This window comes from Phacochoerus africanus, chromosome 7 (genome assembly GCF_016906955.1).
Source record: "Phacochoerus africanus isolate WHEZ1 chromosome 7, ROS_Pafr_v1, whole genome shotgun sequence".
Classification (NCBI taxonomy): Eukaryota; Metazoa; Chordata; class Mammalia; order Artiodactyla; family Suidae; genus Phacochoerus; species Phacochoerus africanus.
In genome coordinates, this window is record NC_062550.1 from 66,470,983 (window position 1) to 66,493,889 (window position 22,907).

Below are 22,907 nucleotides of genomic sequence, written 5' to 3' on the forward strand. Positions count from 1 at the left end.
GAATGAGTCAAATATGGAAGCTAGCCAGGGAGATTGAAACAGATTCTGCGGGGTGTTGGACTGCTCTTTAGGTAAGAAGGAGCCCAAGGGAAAAAAGTGAGGCTGGGGCCGGATTGGGAGAAGGAAAATAGGCTCATGGAAGAAAGGCACATATGCGCTCGAGCCAGCCCTTCGAGGGAGCAGCAGCATCTCTCAATGTGGTCATAACCTTTGGAATGAGGGTGTGAGCAACTGCAAAGTCCCGTCCCCCTTCCCCTCCCAGCCTCACTGCAACCCTGCATCTGACTCTTCTCGCCTGGCCGTCTTCCCCCACCCCTCTCTCTCTTTCTCGCTCTCCCTCATCTCATTGTTTCAGGAGGCCAAATTGGAAGTCCTTTCCAGGGAGGGGCCCTGTTCAACTTGCTCTCCAGCCAAAGTGGAACAGAGTGAGAAGGAGAGCGACACAACCAGAGGGCTCGGTGGGAAAGCGCAGAGAACCATAAAGAGTGAGTTGTTTTGTCTGTATAAAACCCTCAATAGACGAAGGGAAGGGAGAGCGAGAAAGAAAGAGAGAGGAGTGTGGGTGTGTGTGTGTGTGTGTGTGTTTGTGTGTTGAAGGGCTGGAGGGGGGCAATGGGAAATGTCACTGACTTGGAATTGAATAGACATCCCAGTCATCCATGGAATTCAGTTGAGGAGCCCCCAAGATGAGCAAACAATATGTTAAAAAAGCCACAGGTATCAAAACAAAACAGACACTAGGGGGTGAAAGAGACCAGGGTTGGGGCCACCAAGAACCTTTTCATGATTGGTAGGAAGAAGTAATGGGTGCGAGAATAATGGTAAATGATCAAAGAATAGAATTGGATGAAGAACTAAACATTGGGTCAAAGAGAGGAAGGGCTGGACTCTGATGAGGGGCCGGGAGAGCTCCCGGGAAGAGGCAGAGTTAGAGCATCTCTCTCTCCACTCTCCCCATCCACCTGTTAGATATGCTGCTGTTGGGACCCAAAGTGCTGCTGGTGCTCACTGCCCTCATCATCCCCTCTGGTGAGTCCCTACCTTTTCTCTTTTCTCCCTAAAATGTCATCTCCCCAGATGTGGGTGGGGGTGTCTGTTAGAGGGTGGCTAGAGGGAGGCTGAAGGGGAAACGGGAGGAGAGATGTTGGCTACTGAGTTCTAGAATTGCCACTAAAGAGAACCCAGATATGGTGTTCCTACCGTGGCACCGTGCAAAGAAATCTGACTAGGAAGCATGAGGTTTTGGGTTCGATCCCTGGCCTCACTCAGTGGGGTAAGGACCTGGCGTTGCCGTGAGCTGTGCTGTAGGTCGCAGACGCGGCTCAGATCCTGCATTGCTGTGTCTGTGGTGCAGGCCGGCAGCTACAGCTCCCACTGGACCCCTAGCCTGGGAATCTCCATAAGCCAGCAAGCATGGCCCTAAAAAAGCAAAAAAAAAAAAAGAGAGAGAGAGAGAGAGAGAACTCAGATTCTTGGTCCAAGAAGAAAAGGGCAGCAGGTTTGGGATTAGAGATGACCTCAGACTTGAGAAAAGGTATCCTGAGAGTTTTGAAATTAAGGTAAAATTAAGATACACACAAATGCATACATAATCACCAAAAGAGGGCCACACACATATACAAGGAAACAAATACCAAAGGAAAAAGAAGCAGATATATACAAATGGGTACACAAACATAAGGACCACCTTCTAAGAAACTCAAGTCAAAACCGAGGAGGAAAACAGTGGGAATATACACACAAACACTAGCACAGCATACACACAAGCATATTCATGTGCACGCAAAAAAGATGTTGCCACATCTATGCACAAAAGAAAAATGATCTTCACGTATTTCACAGAAGCTAGCTAGGAGACTGGCCACAGAAAGTGAAACATGAACTTTGAAGAAATCCTACTCTTTTTTTCTCATTCTGCCAAATACAGTCTGTGGATTTGTTCAGTAGTGTAGCTAGAGGGGTTGGCTGTGGGGAAAAAAGGACAGGATGCATCACAAAAGCCACTCACTGGCCCTGTGTGTGGGTTGGAACCCAATTTAGGTCAGGACTGAGGGCAAAAGAGCTTTTTTTTTTTTTTTTTTTGTCTTTTTGCCATTTCTTGGGCCGCTCCCACGGCACAGGGAGGTTCCCAGGCTAGGGGTTGAATCGGAGCTGTAGCTGCCGGCCTACACCAGAGCCACAGCAACGTCAGATCCAAGCTGCGTCTGTGACCTGCACTACCTCTCACAGCAACGCTGGATCCTTAACCCACCGAGCAAGGCCAGGGATCGAACCCGCAACCTCATGGTTCCTAGTTGGATTCGTTAACCACTGAGCCACAGACGGGAACTCCTGCTTTTTTGCTTTTTAGGGCTGCACATGCAGCACATGAAAGTTCACAGGCCTACACCACAGGCACAGCAATGTGAGATCCGAGCTGCCTCTGCAACATATGCTGCAACTTGCGGCAATGCCAGATCCTTAACCGAATGGATCCTGAGGCCAGGGATCGAACCCACATCCTCTGTGTTGGGTTCTCGACTGCTGAGCCACAGCAGGAACTCCAAGAGAGCATTCTGAATCAGGGCATAACAGAGCACTCCTTTGTCCTCAGGAATCTGATGTCTTTGAGTGTTTCCATGTTTGTATGTAGTACCAATGGTCTGAGTACTTTTTTTTTTTTTTTGTCTGTCATTTCTTGGGCCGCTTCTGCGGCATACGGAGGTTACCAGGCTAGGGGTCTAATCGGAGCTGTAGCCGCCAGCCTACGCCAGAGCCACAGCAACATGGGATCCGAGCCGCATCTGCAACCTACACCACAGCTCACGGCAATGCCGGATTGTTAACCCACTGAGCAAGGGCAGGGATCGAACCCGCAACCTCATGGTTCCTAGTCGGATTCGTTAACCACTGCACCACAACGGGAACTCCAAGGTCTGAGTACGTTTATATTGAGCTGTAATAGAAAGACAACACAGAGGAATTCCCTGGTGGCTCAGGAGGTTAGTGTTGTCACTGCTATGGCTCTGATTTGATCATTGGCCCAGGAGCTTGGGATGCAATGTCCCACTAAAAAAAAACAAAAAAACAAAAAAACAAAAAACCCCCACAGAATAGTACAACAATTTTCCTGTCATTTTCTGGTTCATCTCAAACAAGCTTTATAGGGTAGAGAGCTGGAGTCATTCACACCCATTTTCTCCTTCCTTTGATACAGGTTGGACACCCCTAGGGGTCAGTGGTCAACGAGGAGGTAGGTAAAACCTTGGATCTGGGCTCTTAGGACAATGGAGCTGAATGGTCAGAGTTCAAGAATTTGTAATACAGAGATAGACATGACCAAGGATCTAACTCACCAGCTCAAAAATCATCCCATTCATTAACACCTTCCTGATCCTTTTTTTTTTTAATGCTTTTAATACTCAGAAAATGTGCACTAATCCTAACAAAAAGCCTTTTCCTATCCCTGTAACAGTGGATACTAAAATGCAAAGACAGGATAAGAAGACTTCCCTGTACTCCAGAGAAACGGTGGCACACCCAGCTAGAACCCAAAAGTTTTGGCTCTGAAAGGACCGCTTCAGCTTGGCGGATAGTCCGATCAACATCTGCATCTGCCTCCAGACATCCACCATAATTCTCATTTCTCCTCCTTTTCCCAACCCTTGAGAGCATGGCAGTAGGGAGCCCATTAATGAGTCACAACTGATGCTTTTAGAGTTAGGATCCACATTGTCTTGGGAGCATTGAGACACAGGTTCAATCCCTGGCCCAGCACAATGGGTTAATGATCTGGCATTGCTGCAGCTATGGCCTAGGTGGCAACTATGGCTGGGATCTGATCCCTGGCCCAGGTACTTCATATGCCACAGGGCAGCCAAAAAAGAAAAAAAAATAAGGTACATGGCAAGGACATTATGAGTCAATTATTATCTTATTAAACTTGTTTCTATTTTATATGTGTTGACTGGGGCACAATGCAATTTCCTGCTCTGCCTCCTGGTAGGGGAGATACAAATTATAGAACCCCCCCGCCTTTTTTTTTCCTCGTAAGGAGATCTGAATCCCTAGCTTCTTGAATCTAGATCACATTTCAGCATTAGCAAAAGTAAAAATCCAAATTCCTTTCTTTGGGCAGGTTAAGGTCCCGCCCTAGTTTATGACCCTATGATGCTTTTCAAGCAGAAATATTCTACGAGAACATTCATAAATCTTAGATAAAGCATTCATATGGTGGTAGCTCATGGAAAAGGTGGCTAAACACCGAATACTAGGACCCTGCCTGAAATCAAGGGCATGGCTAGGATTCTCTCAAACCCTTTGCTCACCCACAGCTTCCTCTCTTTCTGTGAGTGGCTGGACTGGAATGTAGCTGGAGGGAAAGAAGAAACAGGGCAGGATTGGACTACACCCTGGAGAGGATCCACTCCCTTCTTACAGCCTCTGGAATGATTGGTGTCAGTGGTTTTTCAAATATTCTGTGGGAGTGGAACAGGCTTGAATTCCTTTTATCAAAATTTGAAGAAAGCTCATAGTGTTAAAAATTTTAAAAACTCAGATGATTTTCTATCCGGGATTTTTTGTTTAAATGATGATTTAAGCAATACACAGGGAAAATTCTTTCAAAATGTCTTGTGTTTTGGGAGTTCCCGTCGTGGCGCAGTGTTAAAGAATCCGACTAGGAACCATGAGGTTGCGGGTTCGGTCCCTGCCCTTGCTCAGTGGGTTAACGATCCGGCGTTGCCATGAGCTGTGGTGTAGGTTGCAGACGCGGCTCGGATGCCGCGTTGCTGTGGCTCTGGCGTAGGCCGGTGGCTACAGCTCTGATTCAACCCCTAGCCTGGGAACCTCCATATGCCGTGGGAGCGGCCGAAGAAATAGCAACAACAACAACAACAAAAAAGACAAAAGACAAAAAAAAAAAAAGTCTTGTGTTTTGTCTCTAGTACAATGATCATCAAAATAACTATTCTCAATGATTTTAAATGACATGGATACACTGAAGTCAAACTGCGAATCTACTGACCCCTAGTGGGTAAAATAGATTATGATTCTAAGCGATGTATAATGAAGGTTAATTACAGGGATGGGGATATTTGTTGAACTTTTAGTTCTTAGCACTGCTTTGTTACTTTGCTTTTTAAAGTAGTGATGGGGGTGGGAATTAGCAGTTTGGGATTTTTTTTTTTTTTTTGTCTTTTTTAGTGCCGCACCCATGGCATATGGAGGTTCCCAGGCTAGGGGTCCAATCATAGCTGCAGCCGCCGGCCTATGCCACAGCCACAGCAACATGGGATCCGAGCCACATCTTCGACCTACACCACAGTTCACGGCAACGCCGGATCCTTAATCCACTGAGCAAGGCTAGGGATCAAACACGCAGCCTCATGGTTCCTAGTCGGATTCATTTACCACTGCGCCATGACGGGAATTCCAGTTTGGGATTAACAGGTCCTACTGTATCAATTTTGTGTAATAACTTACAAGTGAAAAGAATACATATAACTGAATCAATTGAAATAAAATGGAAATATGAAATACATAAATATATAAATATGTATATATACATATAACTGAATCACTTTGCTGTACATCAGAAGCTAACATAACATTGTAAATTAACTATACCTTAGTAAAAAAATTTTTTTGTTTCAGATACAATTTTTTAGTTTGTATAAATAGATTCTACCTTAAGACCTAAACTATTTTTACTTAATTTATTACCTATTTAAAGTATAGATGATTTAAATGTTGTGTTATACAGCTGGGCCTTTTTTTTTTTTTTTTTTGGTCTTTTGTCTTTTTAGGGCCACACCTACAGCACATGGAGGTTCCCAGGCTAGGGTCCAATCGGTGCTGTATCGGCTGGCCTATGCCACAGCCACAGCAACGCAGGATCCGAGACGCTTCTGTGACCTACACCACAGCTCACAGTAATGCCAGATCCTTAACCTCAGAGAGGCCAGGGATGGAACCCGCAACCTCCTGGTCTCTAGCTGAATTCATTTCCTCTGCGCCAAGACAGGAACTCAATCTTTTTTTTTTTTTTAAGAGCTGGGCCATTTTTACTTCTTTTCCTTTTGCTTTTACTTTCCACGGATCAACAACAAGGCATCCTGTGCTAACACTGGCAGTTCCTCTCCCCTCTCTTTACCTCACTTCTCACTGAGCATCAGAAGATTATCAATGTTACCTTTTGTGGACATTCTTTGGTAAAGCATTATCAAACTGATATCCACTTATATCAAAATCACAGTGAAAGAGAGACATTTGGTGGGAATTCCCATTGTGGCACAGCAGAAAGGAATCTGAGGTTGAGGGTTCGATCCCTGGCCTCGCTCAGTGGGTTAAGGATCCAGCGTTGCACGTGAGCTGCGGTGTTGATTGAAGAGGCAGCCCGGATCTGGCGTCGCTGTGGCTCTGGTGTAGGCAGGCAGCTCTAGCTCCGATTAGAACCTCCATATCCTGCGGGTGAGGCCCTAAAAAGACAAAAAGACCGAGAAAAAAATAAAAAGAAAGACAGACAATTGGCATGTTAAATAAGTATTGCAAAGAAAGAGGTCATCAAGCTGCATGACCTTGGGTGAGTTATTTACTCTCCTGGTGCTCTGTAAAAGCAAGCACATGGTAATCCCAAATGAGCTGTATCTGTTATTCTATTATTTCTAACACTTAACCAAAGTCTCATTGAGAAAGGGGATGCTGGTGGCAAACTATTTGATGAGCATGCGATTCATTCAGTTCTCTAAATAAGGAAGAACACTCTGGCTAGGACTGTGGGGTTATATTCATGGATTTAGGAAGCAAACAAAAAGAAACAAAAAACAGTTGTGGGATCTTGCTACACAGCAGCTGCGATGCTAGACAATTTCACCTGAAGGGAGTGCAAGGGTGGGGGTGGGGTGGGGCGAGGATCGAGAAGGCTCAGAAAATTTTCCAATTGTTTCTGTGCAGATGATGTGACTCCAGTAATTCCAGAAACATTCACGGAAGACCCTAGTAAGCTCTTTTTTGTTTATTTCTTTGCTTTTATACTGGAGAATAGAAAGATTGATGACAATGTCTATACAAAGTAAAAAGACTAGAAGTTCAGAGCCCTGTTGTCTTAGTATCTTAGTTTCACTGATGCTATCAACATGCCTGTTTTCATTCCCTGTGTTGTATCTTTGCAGATCTGGTCGATGAACCTGCTACAGATGAAACAGGCAAGTTTCACTCCAGTTCTTTTTTTGTTGTCTTTTTGCCTTTTCTAGGGCCACACCCGCAGCATATGGAGATTCCCAGGCTAGTGGTCTAATTGGAGCTGTAGCCACCGGCCTACACCACAGCCACAGCAACTGGGGATCTGAGCCACGTCTGCGACCTACACCACAGCTCATGGCAATGCCGGATCCTTAACCCACTGAGCAAGGCCAGGGATCAAACCTGCAACCTCATGGTTCCTAGTCAGATTCGCTAGCCGCTGCACCACTCCCCACTCCAGTTCTTTAAAATGACATTATTAACATTCACAATATTTATTCCAGATCTTGATTGACTCATATTTATCTCTGGGAGAAGGATATAAGGATAGTGGGTGTGTTGTTCAGTGACAGTGGGAAAGAGGTCTCTTCATCCTCTAAAAAGAGGTGGCAAATGGGACTAATGGCCTAAAAAAGCATGGATCATAGAGGCTTCCAAAAATTAGTGTAATGTCAACAGGTCAAAAAATATTCACAATTATTTCAATGAACTCTATTCCCTTGGGCATAATACGCAAACCCAGTCGTAGCCCTAACCCTGCTCTTTTATCTCCATTTACCCCATTTATGCTCTGCCTTCTGCTTGCTGAGTCAAAGCCCTCCTCACACCTCTGTTTTGTGCCTTTTCAGTTCTGGCCGATATGGAACCTTCCACAGATGACCTTGGTGAGTTTGGGGTCCCAGGGCCAGCAGGGCTGTTCTGGGCTTTCCCCAGAGCCCGTGGTGGAAGCAAGTACAGTTGATGTACTAAATACCATCTTGTGTAGCACATTCTTCCAACAGTTCAAATTAATGCCCTTTTTGATCCCCTAACAAGCAAGAACTGTGCTAGGTGTTTGGTATACAAACTACCAAGATTTGACTTTTCTCTCAAAGTTTCCAAGACTGGGTGGGTTAAGGCAAGACAAAAATGTAGAACTTCCCATTGTGATGCAGCAGAAACGAATCTGACTAGGAACCATGAGGTTTTGGGTTCGATCCCTGGCCTCACTCTGTGGCTTAAGGATCTGGTGTTGCTGTGAGCTGTGGTGAAATTCGCAGACATGGTTTGGATCCTGCGTTGCTGTGGCTGTGGCATAGGCCAGCAGCTGTAGCTCCGATTGGACCGCTAGCCTGGGAACCTCCATGTGCCATGGGTGAGGCCCTAAAAAAAAAAAAAAAAAAAGAAAGGCAAAAATGTAAACAAGTGTTTGGGAAGATAAAGGGAAACTTTCTAGAAGAAGTAGTGGTTCTTCAAAGAAGAATTGGAGCATGCCATACAGTCAGGGAGGGAAAGGGTGCTCCAGCCAGAGGGAATAGCATCTTCAACAGTTGTGAAAGCAAATAGAACTTGGTACACACTTGGGGAAACTGAGCTTTTCTGAGTGATCAAGGAGTTCCTGTTGTGGCGCAAATGGGATTCAGCTTGTCTCTGTGGAGGCTGGGGTTGGATCCCCGGCCCAGTGCAGTGGGATCCGGTGTTGCTGCTGCGGCTCTGATTCTATCCCTGGCACAGCAGAAAAAGGTAAACATTTTTAAAAAAGAATGAGGAATATATAAGACATGAGAAAAGGAGGTAGAAACTAGAGAGAAACAAAACGATTACTAAAAGCCTGATACTAGGTGTCAGAGAGATAAAGGTGAACAAAACTGATTCCTAGATATCTTTTTTGTCTAATAGACAAGGCACACAAATGAATGGATAACTTTATTCAGTTTCGCAAAATACTATAATCAGGATAAAGCAAAAGAATTGATAACTACGTTCAGAGTTAGGAAGGAACCCTGACTAGGTTGATTCTTGAAAGATAATAGTAGGCAGAAGAGCTTTTCTTTTTTCCCTTTTTTTTTTTTTGTCTTTTTAGGGCCGCACCCGTGGCATATGGAGGTTCCCAGGCTAGGGGTCAAATTGGAGCTGCAGCTGCCAGCCTACACCACAGCCACAGCAACACCAGATCCGAGCCATGTCTGTGACTACATCACAGCTCATGACCACACTAGATCTTTGACCCTCTGAGCAAGGCCAGGGATCGAACCCACAACCTCATGGTTCCTAGTCAGATTTGCTTCTGCTGTGTGCGCCATGATGAGAACTCCCAGAAGAGCTTTTAGATAGAGAAAAAATATGGGCAAATGCTAGGCATGGGAATAAAAGACAGTTGCTATCAGATCTAATTCTCAAGCAATATCTTTAGCTCAGTGGGGAACAGCAATGAGTAACTCATGCTGGCAATTTGCGTATGTTTATATAGCAGCAGCATGAATGTAAATAGTAGACAATAAAGTTTTGTGTAATGAAACCTGGTTGCATTGGGGGGAAAAAAGAAAACCAGAAAAATAGTTGATGCAGAATTTTGAATTGGAAAACCAGCGAGAATGCTGTTTCTGTAGTCCCAGTAAAAGCTGATGGCCTGAACTGTGATAGAGGTAAGGTAGAGGGGACTGTTGAGATGATGTCCAGTCTTCTATTCTTTAGATGGTAGCCAATGGGCAGATGGTGGCACCATTCACTGAAGTACCATTTGAATTGGTGAAGGGAAAGATAAGGCAGTTTGAGCTATGGAAGGATCTTTGAAAAATCCATGACCACTTCCACAAAGGGGCAGTTGGATTTGTAGGCCTAGAGCTTATTAAAAGATCTAGGCTAGACATATGTATAAGTCTTAGCATATAAACCTGCCATTGATTGAAACCATGGGATAGATGAAATTACCTAGCACTCTTCCTAGTAACCCTTCCTGTGACATTTTTACAGAGAACTTCTATGGTTAGTCTATTTCCTCAAGACTCATCTTACTCCTTGACTTAGACTCCATTCTACAAACTAGTCGGTATTTAACTTGCCCCTAGGTCAGGGTTGGCTATGACTAAGACCCTTGCTGTTCTTTACCAAATAACTTTTGTCAAAGAACCCATGATAGGAGTTCCCATCGTGGCTCAATGGTTAACGAATCTGACTAGGAACCATGAGGTTGCGGGTTTGATCCCTGGCCTCGCTCAGTGGGTTAAGGATCCGGCGTTGCCGTGAGCTGTGGTGTAGGTCACAGATGTGGCTTGGATCCCGTGTTGCTGTAGCTCTGGCGCAGGCTGGCGGCTACAACTCCGATTAGACCCCTAGCCTGGGAATCTCCACATGCCGAGGGAGCGGCCCTAGAAAAGGCAAAAAGACAAAAAACAAACAAACAAAACAAAAAAAACCCATGACATTTCCCATGCTGACTTCTCTAAGTCTCTTCACTTTTGTGGCTCAGAACACCCCATCTGATAGACACAAATGAATCTATCTATAAAACAGGGACAGATTCACAGACATGGAGAGCAGACCTGTGGTTGCAAAGGTCGGGGGCGGGACGGACTGGGAGTCTGGGGTTAGCAGATGCAAACTATTACACTTAGAATGGGTAAACAACAAGGTCCTGCTATACAGCATAAGGACCTATATCCAATCTCCTGGGATAGACCAGGATGGAAAAGAATATTAAAAAAAAAGAATACATATAACCGAGTCACTCTGTTGTACAGCAGAAATTGGCACATTTTGTAAATCAATTCTACTTTAAAATTTAAAAACCACCCCCCCTTTTTTTTTTTGTCTTTTTGCTATTTCTTTGGGCCGCTCCTGCGGCATATGGAGGTTCCCAGGCTAGGGGTCGAATCGGAGCTGTAGCCACCGGCCTACGCCAGAGCCACAGCAATGCGGGATCTGAGCCGCGTCTGCAACCTACACCACAGCTCATGGCAACACAGGATCCTTAACCTATGGAGCAAGGCCAGGGACCGAACCCTCAACCTCATGGTTCCTAGTTGGATTCGTTAACCACTGTGCCACGACGGGAACTCCCTCCTTTGTTTTTCTTTTCTAAGTTCCTACAGAGTTATTAACTCATCTGTTTCCTATTCATGGGTGCTCCATGTAGGCATCAAGTAAGGCAACCTGACAGTTACAGGGCAGTGACTTCTAGAACTAGTAATAACTGAATAAAATTTTGCCTTCTAGCCTCGCTCAGTGATAAAAATACCACAGGTACGATTACCTTTTGCATGTTTTTTCCTTCCTTAACCTTTTTTTTTTCTTCCTGAGGAATCTTTACCTCCTTGTTCTTCTGATTCCTTCTCAAAGAATATTCGCAGTATTCTTCAAAATCCCCCCATACCACCCCACTTTTTTTAATGAGTTCTTGTTGTAAATAAAAGTCAAGGGGGGAAAGATGGGACCAGAATAGCCCTCTCCCTAAACTACCTTTGGATATTATGTGTTGGTTTGTGGGTTGGAAAGTGCTTGCAAGGTTTCAAATATTACAGTAGATGTCTTACTTTCTCTAACGTACTTTTAATTCTCATGTGTAGCTAAGGTTGAAAACTAACAGAACAGAGAACTAGTGACCCAACTTCATCGTTTAGAATGGAATTATTAGCATTTCAATTTGCTATTTCATGTTGCCACCGGTTTAACCCTAGAAGGACTTCTTCCTGGAAGTCTATTTTATCTACTTTGCTTTCAAGTAGGGAAGCACCTAAATTTCATTTTAGCCAATTTCCTATTGCTTTGCTTTGGTGAGCAGGAAGAACATGCCCCAATTTACAACGATCCTCTGTAGAGACTACTTTGTCTTTTTTTCCCACTCCATCACCCCTCCTCCATCTCTTTACACTCTGTTTTTATGCCTGCTGGTTATGCCTCTCCTTGTCTGCGCTGGGGTCTCCAGAGTGCCGAGATGAGAAATTCGCTTGCACAAGACTCTACTCCGTGCATCGGCCAGTCAAGCAATGCATCCATCAGTCATGCTTCACCAGGTAAAGGGTCCCAGAATACCAAAGAGCATTGTGAGAATGTCTTGATATCAACTATTCAATGAGCACCCCCCTAGAAATTTTAGTCTTTGGAGGGACAGAAGTTATTAGCATTATCCTCTTAGTATTCTTGAAGGTGTCCATCAGAATGTGGAATGTAGGCTGAAGTACACGGAGAACAGTTAGGCTAACAAATATGGATGCTAGAAGGCAAATGAAGGTGAGGCCCGGAGGCAAGATGGTCAGGAGGCAAACACTGGCATATCAAACTTACTACCTCATAAAAAAAAGCTGGCACAAAAGCTCAAAGATAGAAAATAGGGAGGCATAGGGGAGTTCCCGTCATGGCTCAGGGGTTAACAAATCTGACTAGGAACGATGATGTTGTGGGTTCAATCCCTGGCCTTGGTCAGTAGGTTAAGGATCTGGCGTTGCTGTGAGCTGTAGTGTAGGTTGCAGACTCGGCCCAGATCCCGCGTTGCTGTGGCTCTGGCGTAGGCTGGTGGCTACAGCTCCGATGAGACCCCTAGCCTGGGAACCTCCATATGCGGCGAGTGCGGCCCTAAAAGACAGAAGACAAAACAAAAAAAAAAAAAAAAAGAAAGAAAAAAGAAAATAGGGAGGAATAGTGGGGGATATAAAGCTTGGGAGTGTAAAGGTGGAGTATGCAAAGTGTTACTAAGAAGAGAAATTGATGCCCTTCCATCTCCTGCACTATTTGGGGTTAGGGGGAGGAAAGAAGTCTGAAATATTTAAGGAAATACAGATAAGGGGAGAATAGATGGGGAAGAGTGGGAAATACAAGCGTTGAAGAGGCATCTCAGGCTAGGCCAATTCTCCCTCTCAATGCTTTTTCTTTCTTTCTTTTCAATTTATTTCTCAATGCCTTTTCTATCTCCTTCCTGCACCATGACTTTGGGACTCTGGCAGTTTACGGCGCATGTACATCATCAACAATGAGATCTGCTCCCGTCTTGTCTGTAAAGAACATGAAGCTATGAAAGGTGAGATGCTGTCTGGCTTTTCAGTGGTCAGGGCAGTAAAGAGAGAGGTAAGTAGGGACAGGATGCTAACGGACCCAAGGTCTCACTGGAGGAGAGCTCGGGGCTACTCCCTAACTTCCATCAGCACCTGCTCCACCCACGTTACCCCAAATAAAGTCTAAGGAAATCAGTGTGCTTTATACATGACCCTAAGAAAAGCAACCCTAGATCTCTCTCTAACCAAACTAAACTCTCGCCTCTCACATATAGGTAGAGCTTTCTGATGCACTGCCTGCTTGCAAGATCATTCAACAGGGTTCTAGAAGAAAAGACCAAGCCAGCCATTCTAAATAACAGACTCTACTGGTCTGCTGTCCTGTTCTTAACTCTAGAATTTAATCTTTAAAAAGCCACTAATTCATTAGAGGGATGGGATGAATATATACACACTACTACATATAAAATAGATAAGTAACAAGGACCTACTGCGTAGCACAGAGAGGTCTACTCAATATTCTACAATAACCTATATGGGGAAAAACAATGGATATATAACAGATCACTTTGCTGTACACCTGAAACGAATACAACATTGTATGTCTATACGCCCAGAAAATTTCAACTAAAAAGACACTCATTTGGAGACAGTAATGTCTGACAAAAATCAGCGAGACGTCTATACCCAGTCCACCAATTCTAAGAACCAGTTACATTGCTTACTGTGAAATTTCAGAGGTAGAGGAAGGGAGAAAGATTCTTACAAAAACAATTACAAGGGTCCAAAGACATGTGGTTACTACACACCATGCATGGTGGGAAAAAGATATTTCTCACCTCCCCCCTGGCCAGCCCCAAACTCTGGCTGCGGTTGGCAAAGGCACCACAGAAACAGCTACTTTTGGCTCAGCAGCCCACCTTGCACTGAGCCCCTGAGTAAGAGCTGTAGTTGACTTCACAGAAGGAAACTTGCTGCTTGCTCCCCTTGACTCTGTGCAAGCCACCTGCAAGGGAAGCACCTTGACATTGAGGATGAGTATTAGGGACTCTAGGCACTTTCAAGTGTCCCAGGGGGCTTGCTAAATTTAGCCATTGGCACAAAGTAAACACTTAAAAATGCATTGAAGGATTTTTTTTTTTTTTTTTGCTATTTAATACGTCCCCAATTAGAACAATTGGGAGCAAGCTATATAGAGGAACCTAAAATTTTACCGACCACCTGGGCTAGGACCTTCCTCTACCTCTGAAATTTCACAGTAAACAATGTGAATGGTTCTTAGAATTGGTGGACTGTATTTAGATGTCCAGTCAATTTTTGTCAGACATTGCTATCTCCAAATGAGTCTTTTTTGTTTGTTTAAACTTTATTGGAGTATAGTTGACTTCTAAGTTTCAGGGGTACAGGTGCGCCCATTCTTTCGTTTTAATACCCACAACTGCATCGTCGCGACAGGTCTTTTAATGCTTGTTTTACAGAAAGGGATTCTGAGCTTCAGAGAAGTGAAGCAACGATCTGGTAGATGGTAAATAACCAGTAAGCGGTGGAGATGGAGTTCTCACCCAGATCTACTTCTCTTCGTCCCTTCCACTCCACCACCTCCTTCCTTAAAACGAGAGCCCTGGCCACCTTCCTGCATTCTCATCCCCCCTCATGCTGCTTCTCTTCTAGATGAGCTTTGCCGACAGATGGCTGGTCTACCGCCAAGGCGACTCCGCCGCTCCAACTACTTCCGCCTTCCTCCCTGTGAAAATGGGAATTTGCAGAGCCCCCGTGGCCTGTGAGCAACGAAGAGGAAACGAAGAATGTGTGGGTGGGAGGGAGAGGATGCTCCAGGAAGAGGGAAGCATGGTCAGCCAACCCACAGACATTAGCACTTCTTAAACCGATCCCTTGGCAATGTCTAGCTTTGGCCCCTACTTGATTTTTCACCAATTTATCTCATTTTTCAGTACTTAAAATACAGTCTATATTATTGCATGGTTTTGCTGCTTCCCAATACCATAGACCTAGAAAGATAAAGGATGACCGAGTGGCTTACGTACAAACATTCTACATACAATTTTGAGAAAATAAATAAAAATACTATTAAAAATAACATTAATTGATGAATCTGATAGATCTCAGAGGATGGAAGAAGTTATCACTATCTTTTTTTTTTAATTTAATTTTATTTTATTTTTTGTCTTTTTGCTATTTCTTGCACCGCTCCCGGGGCACATGGAAGTTCCCAGGCTAGGGGTCGAATCGGAGCTGTAGCCACCGGCCTACGCCAGAGCCACAGCAACGCGGGATCCGAGCCGCGTCTGCAACCTACACCACAGCTCACAGCAACGCCAGATCGTTAACCCACTGAGCAAGCGCAGGGATCGAACCCGCAACCTCATGGTTCCTAGTCGGATTCGTTAACCACTGCGCCATGATGGGAACTCCGTTATCACTATCTTAACTAGACATAGAACTTCCTTTATTTTGTTTTTTCTTTTCTCTCTTTTTTTTTTCCTTTGGCTGCAGCCTCAGCATAACAAAATACTGGGGCTAGGGATTGAACACAAGCCAATGCCAGACACTTCGCCTGTGGTGCCACCAGGAACTCTAAACATCATTTATTTTCCATTCACCAACATAGTCTTCTTTACTCTTTTACTATTTTGCTGGATTATCTCAACATTTACCCCTTTTTATGAGAAGGATTATTGCAATTTTTAGTCCTAGAAAATTCTTCATAGCCAAGAGTTTTACAGCCTTGCTAACAATATTGCATAAACACCAAAAATGTTGTTGCCTTCTGTCAAGCTCAGAGGCTGAGGTTAAAGCGGGGGGGGGGGGGGGGGGGGGGGGGGGGAGAGGGAGGGAGGGAGGGAGGGAGAGTTCCCGTCGTGGCACAGTGGTAAACGAATCTGACTAGGAACCATGAGGTTGCAGATTCGATCCCTGGCCTTGCTCAGTGGGTTAAGGATCCTGCGTTGCCGTGAGCTGTGGTGTAGGTCGCAGACTCGGCTTGGATCCTGTGCTGCTGTGGCTGTGGTGTAGGGCGGCGGCTACAGCTCCGATACAACCCCTGGCCTGGGAACGTCCATTTGCCATGGGAGTGGCCCAAGAAAAGACCAAAAACAAATAAATATATAAAGAGAGAGAGAGAACACCAGGTATAAAATGCGATTTCTCATGCAGTTGTTCAATCTGCAAATAGGGTTAGAAAGTCTCATTTATCATTTACTTACTCATTTATGGTAGTAGTGGGGTTAGCCCTTCTCCACAAGTTATGTAGACAACCTAATGTGAAACCATATGTTGCTCTGAATTTCCTTGAGTTGTTGTCTTTCATCCACAACTTACCAGAATCTGTAGAGATCATTGTACATATGGATTCTGAAATAGCCTGATATAGGGCCTAAGAAGCCTGAACTTTAATAGCCAGGTATAAAGTTTACCTAACAGTTTACAAGAAAGGGTAAAAGGAACACCATTCAGACAACCTGAAATCTTATCCTGGCTCTAGCAGCCGCTGAGTAGCCTCAGGTAAGTCATGTTCCCTCATTAGGCCCTGGTTTGAATTTCCCCACCTCTAACACAAGAGAAAGTTAAGGTTTCTTTCAATCCAATGATCTGAGACTTAAATGCATCGTTCCTATTTCTTGAAGCCTAGATGCAGTCTAATTCACAGCCACCACTTTATAAGGAGAGAAGTACTCTATTAGGACAGCAGTCTGCAATGACAGAGCCAAATCTCATTGCAAGGGACAAATGATCTATTTTGGACTCACTTTCATCTAACTCAGTAACTTTCTTAAAAAGCCGACGGAATTTAAATAGAAACTAGGGAACTTTGAAACGAGTTATACATAACAGGATTCCACTTAGTCCAAGTGTGGGATTCCTTTGATAATGCGGAAAAACTATCTAAATGAGGCCTAGATTCTTGCTCTTAAGAAGCAATTCCGTTTAATAGGATTTGCTCAAATGATTAAAGAGAAATGCTAGCAAAAGCCCCAAAGCATGTAATTCCTGCCCCAATCTCTCAAAGCCAATGTACTAGTATATAGACAGACACTGTCAATGCATATTGTAACCACTGTAACTACAGGCACAGGGTTTCTTCATGAACTTGACCCTCCCACTGCATGCAGAGGTGTCATTCCACCAGCAAGGCCCCCAATCCTGGTGGTGTGTATATTGCAAATTAAATACTTTATTTTTCCCCATTTCCTACTCAGAAGAGCGTGGTCTTTGATCTGGTTATTTCTTGACCTGTATTTTAGAAAGACGACCTGAATTTACGCTTTTATCCCACTTTGAGAGCTGAGGACCAACATCGCTCAGACCTCTGTTCCTCTCCTCTCCATCCTTCCCTCCACAGCTTGACCTCTGGTTCAACATCCCAAATTGTGTTTATGCTCTGCCAGATGTGGCTCCCTCCTCAGCTCCCGTGGAAAATATCTTCCCTTTCCTGCCCCCTTCAGGCCCAATGGTTTCATGCTTCACCCTCCGCTTCTGTTTTGCCTGATCAGATGCCTGTGCTGTTTCTCATTGTTCTCATGTCCTCTGTCTTTTTCACTGTCCTCAGTATGCATACCAACATTTCTGGAATTCCCATTATAGCTCAGAACCAGAGTGTCCCTGAGGATTCGGGTTCAATCCCTGGCCCCACTCAGTGGGTTAAGGATCTGGCATTGCCACAAGCTGTGGCTGTGGTGTATATATAAGTCCTAGCTGCAGTTCTGACTGACCCAAGCAAACCAATGTTCCTAACTCATTTTCCATACTTTCTTTCTTCTTTCCAAAGTCTTGTTTTCCCTCACAACTTTGCTCTAAGAACTGGTCTGGGGTTTGTTTTTTTTTTGTTGTTTTTTTTTTTGTCTTTTTGCCTTTTCTTGAGCCAGTCCCGCAACATATGGAGGTTCCCAGGCTAGGGGTTGAATCGGAGCTGTAGCCACCGGCCTATGCCAGAGCCACAGCAGCGCGGGATCCGAGCCGCATCTGCAACCCACACCACAGCTCACGGCAATGCCAGATCCTTAACCCACTGAGCAAGGCCAGGGATCGAACCCACAACCTCATGGTTCCTGGTCAGATTCGTTAACCACTGCGCCATGACAGGAACTCTAGAACTGGTCCAATTTGAAGGGTTGGTTTTTGTCCTACTTCTTTCCCTCTATCCTCCCTTCCCAGTCTGCAGAATTCCATTCACTGCCTTTTTACACTTGGCCCGCTCCTGATGTTCTAGTTTTCTTTCCTTCTTCCTTCTATGAAAGGACTTGAAAATCTTTGCTAATTTTCGAATATTAGTACTAATATTCTTTTTCTGATGAACACAAATGACAACCTTCTTAAGCAAGGTGCTTACATTTTGATGAACTAAAACAGTGGATCTTTTTTCATTGTTGCCCACCCCACAGCATATGGAGTTCCCGGGCCAGGAATGAGATCCCACCTGCAGTCTTAGCCATTGCTGAGGCTGTGGCAAGGCTGGGATCCTTAACCCACCATGCTGGGCTGGGGATCCTCCAAGCACTGCAGAGAGGCCACCAATCTTGTTGTGCCACAACAGAAACTCCTAAAACAATACATCTTTCATGTAGGAATTAAAAGATTTGGTAAAAGTACCATGGGGCAATTTGAGATTGAACACCTTCCTGGTTCCTTGAAGAGAGAGCAGAGTCACCTGCCTACTTGCCTCACTTGAAAATAAGTTTTAACTCATGTTCTCTTCTAAAATTGAGTGGATCCTGCTCTAGGCCTAACATTCTTCCTATATTTCAGTCTTTGTGAGTGAAGAAAATTCTTCCTCCTCCTTGAATGCACGAGTTCTGGAACATTCAAGTGTGCACCATACTCTGAGAAGAGCTTCACTCACACTTTCTCTAAGTATTCATTTGACTCAGGCGATGTAAACCCCAAGCTGTCCCCCCACTTCTGGGCCCTACTTCTGATGACATCCAGCAGTTTGTGTTGCCAGCCACAAACCCCTCCCTCCTCCGCCTCAAAACGCTGGTGGTGAAAGTTGATGTCTAACCAAACACTTTACACCTGGTCAGAGGGCGCAAGCAACTTGCAGTCTCTAAGCTTCCCCTTCCTTTTGCACCAACACAGCTGAAACAAAGTGAAGAATGAAATCTAAGAGGTTAGAAGAGCCCCAGACCAGGGGGCTAAGGAGATGGCAGAGGGATGACAGGTTGATAGCAAGGCAGCAGTACAACCCAGAGGCTAGAAGATGGGAATTCACACATGGGTGAGAAGGGAATTTGCACACTATGTTGCAAACTATGGTGCGAGGGACTGAAAGGCTGGCATTGAGGGACACCAGGAGAAGGAACAAAGGAAGAGGGGCTGGACAGTCCTTACCGTTTAGTCAACTCAGCCAGGCAAGATTAGGTTAAAAATACAACACTCCACTAAAAATCGAGACCCGTGTATGTTTTAGCATTTTTCACTAACCAAACACCAGCGAAAGTGACTTGAGTTTTTCTGTGGTGGAGAGAGAGGAACAGGTGGTCACAGGTTTTCTTTTCTTTCTTTTTTTTTTTTCTAACTAAAAACCCATCAACCAGAACCAGAAGCAGCGGTCAGACAACTTCTGGGCAGAAACTAAGATGGAAAAGCAAATGTTGTTTATATAAATAGAGGTGCAGAGCCCAAAGCTTCCTGTTGACAAAATGAGCTTCGCTTCACCTCAAACCCTCAATGGTTTTAAAAATAGTTTATAATGAGGGTTTTTTTTTTTCCTCTTTCAATTTGTCCAATCAGTTTCAGTAAGATTCTAGTTTTTTCCTAAGCCAGGGATCCTGAACTTCTTTTCTCTGCCTCTAATGTTTGTCTCTCTCCTCTCCCTTTTCCTTTCTTCTGTGTGTTTGCCCAGCCATAAATCTGTATGGTGTAGCTTTTTGGAGTACATGATTGAAATTCTAGAACAATCCTTCAGGATGATCTCATAAATTTGTGAGATGCACCTTTTATTTTATTTTTTTTGCCTTTTCTAGGGCTGCATCTGCGACATATGGAGGTTCCCAGGCTAGGGGTCTGATGGGAGCTGTACCTGCCAGCCTACGCCAGAGCCACAGCAACTCGGGATCCGAGCCACATCTGCAACCTACACCACAGCCCACGGCAACGCCGGATCCTTAACCCGCTGAGCAATGCCAGGGATTGAAGCCGAAACCTCATGGTTCCTAGTTGGATTCGTTAACCACTGTGCCACGGCGGGAACTCCGAGATGCACCTTTTTAAAAAAGTAACGAATGAGCTTTGTGCAAGTAAAAGGAAATAACTCCAATATACTTAAGGGATTGATGGGCATTGAGGTATCAACTGAACCACCCTGTTTCCCAAATACGTTGTTCTGTCCCAAATGGTCAACCGCAAGGAGTTACAACGATGGGTAATGAAAAACAAACATTGCTTCCATTTGAATAAAATTACACACACATACCCACCCATTCCCGAAAATGGGTGAGATTGGGGTTGGGGAAGAAAAATAAATATTAATACAAATAAGCCTATGAAAATGTGCAACATCAACATCAAAATCAATGCGATGAAAAAAAAAATTACTTCAAAAATGGTCACTTGAGCACCCGTTGTGGCTCACCAGGTTATGAATCCGACTAGTATCCATGAGGATGTGGGTCGGATCCCCGACCCTCACTCAGTGGGTCAAGAATCCGGTGTTGCTGTGGTATAGGTCACAGACTCGGGTTGGATCTGGAGTGGCTGTGGCTGTGGTGTAGGCTGGCAGTTGCAGCCCCGATTGGACCCTTAGCCTGGGAACTTCCATATGCGGCCCTGATAAAAAAAAAGATCATTTCGTCATGCATGACAGCTCCTTAATTGGCTATTAAGAGAAACCTATTTGTTTGTTGGAAGGTGAGCTATAACGTGCATAAACGAGCATAATTAAACAACTCTGCTCTTTTATGTTATTATTTCAGAATACCTGGGACAGAAAGACCTGACATCATGTAATAATCAATAATTAAAGCACAATATTTCATAAATTAAACCATAGTTTAATTATTCACAATTAAATTACAATTCATAAGAATCAAAGTGTATTCTATCTAATAACACATGGCAAGAATAATTTCTCTTGCCATGTAAAAAAATGAAAAAGTCTATTTATAAATGAGACATCTATCTAGACACTAAATCAAGGTAATTCCAGGTATGATAAAAGGTGCATTCGTTTTAACATAAAAGAATTGGCATTTGTGTCAGGGCCAGTCCTAATGTAGCGTTCACGTTGTGTGATCCTAAGGGAATAAATAAAAATTGATGGCTCTGAGAATTAACAAACTCATGCATTCAAAGGATTTTGTGCCATTAAGACTATTACATAGCTAATAAAACCTTGGGACTTTTTTCCTAGTGAAGCGCATTGGTTTCTCCCTGTGTCATCCTTCCGCCCCCCCCTCCCCCCCCCCCGCCGCGCAACACACACGCTGTTCTTAAGTAGGTTGGTTGACTCTTCTTTCCCTTGTCACAAAGTGAGAGAAAGCCTGCCGGTTGGTTAACCAGTGGAGAGGTATGGAAATCCGCCAAGGCTCTGATGCCAATGACGCTAACGATGTGCTGCCTAATATTTTTTTGGTCTTTTTTTTTAGGGCTGCACCAGGGGCATATGGCATACGGAGTTTCCCAGGCTAGGGGTCAAACCTGGAGCTGTAGCTGCCGGCCTGCAGCACAGCTCGCAGCAACGCCGGATCCTTAACCCACTGAGTGAAACCAGGGATCAAACCTGCATCCTCATGGATACTAGTCAGATACGTTTGTGCTGAGCTGCAAAGGGAACTCCCTGTGCTGCCTCATTTACATTTAATTTTTTTCAGCATCCAAAATCTTTACAGCAGGGCAGGTTCACTTTTGTAGCAGTGGCTGAGCCTCTAGCACTGGAACCTGGGGAGCTAGGAGCACAGGTAGGTTTGGCAGGGCTGTGGGGTCGGGGGTACCCCTGGTCTTGCCTGGACATCTGGCCACCTTTGTGAGGACAGGAGGGCCAGATGGGACCACAGCCCTTGGGGGAGTGAGGAGGCAGCTGGTTGGGATCTGGCTGCTGGCCCCGGGGGTGCAGCTCCAGGAGGAGCGGCTTCTTGCCGCAGTGCACAGCTGCAGTTTGGAACAGGCGCGTCACCCGGTATAACCCCCACAGCTGTTTTTGTCATCCCAGCCAGGAGGCTTCATCTTCCCCACCATCCAGGAAAGGGACAGAGCAGCTGCTTAGGGGAGCCTCCTTAGCACAATTTGGCGGAAGGAGAGATAAGTTCCCGGCCAGAAATATGTAGAGCTTGACAACAGCCCTGGAGAGATGTCCTGGCCTTGGGTTCCCTGCACTGAACATCTTGGTCCTTACTGGCTGACTCCTGCAGTGGAGCCTACTGCTCAGCTAAGGTGACTAAAATTTTAACATTGTTGGCTTGTTTTTTTTGTTTTTTGTTTTTGTGGCACATGGAAGTTCCCAGGCTAGGGGTTGAAAAGGAACTGCAGCTGCCAGCCTAAGCCACAGCCACAGCAACACAGCATCCCAACTGTATCTGGGACCTACACCACAGCTTGTGGTTAACTCCGGATCCTTAACCCACTGAGCAAGGCCAGGGATCCAAACCCGAATTCTTATGGATAGATACTAGTTGGGTGCTTAACCCACTGAGCCACGATAGTTAACTCCTCTCTCTCTCTCTCTCCCTTCCTCCCTCCTCCCTTCCTTCCTTAATAAACATTTCATTCCAAGAGTGACCCTGTGAGGTGGGCAGCACAGAGACCATTGTCATGTTTGAGATGGGGTTTGTCTCTCTCTCTCTCTTTTTTTTTTTTTTTTTAGGGCTGCATCAATGGCATATGAAATTCCCAGGCTAGGGGTCGAATTGGAGCTGCAGCTCCCAGCCTACACCACAGCCACAGCAATGCCAGATCCAAGCTGCATCTGCAACCCACACCACAGCTCAC

General features: G+C 44.8%; 1 protein-coding gene across 1 annotated transcript; it reads left to right on the forward strand.

Moving 5' to 3' along the window:
- Positions 1-284: 284 nt before the first annotated feature.
- MFAP5 (microfibril associated protein 5) lies at positions 285-15,066 on the forward strand. Its single transcript, XM_047787602.1, has 10 exons — positions 285-485; positions 970-1,029; positions 3,197-3,232; positions 6,934-6,978; positions 7,152-7,184; positions 7,851-7,886; positions 11,197-11,223; positions 11,906-11,993; positions 12,921-12,994; positions 14,640-15,066. The coding sequence occupies exons 2-10, from the start codon at positions 972-974 to the stop codon at positions 14,750-14,752; spliced, it is 510 nt and encodes a 169-aa protein (XP_047643558.1). The 5' UTR covers positions 285-485; positions 970-971; the 3' UTR covers positions 14,753-15,066.
- The last annotated feature ends 7,841 nt before the right edge of the window (positions 15,067-22,907 follow it).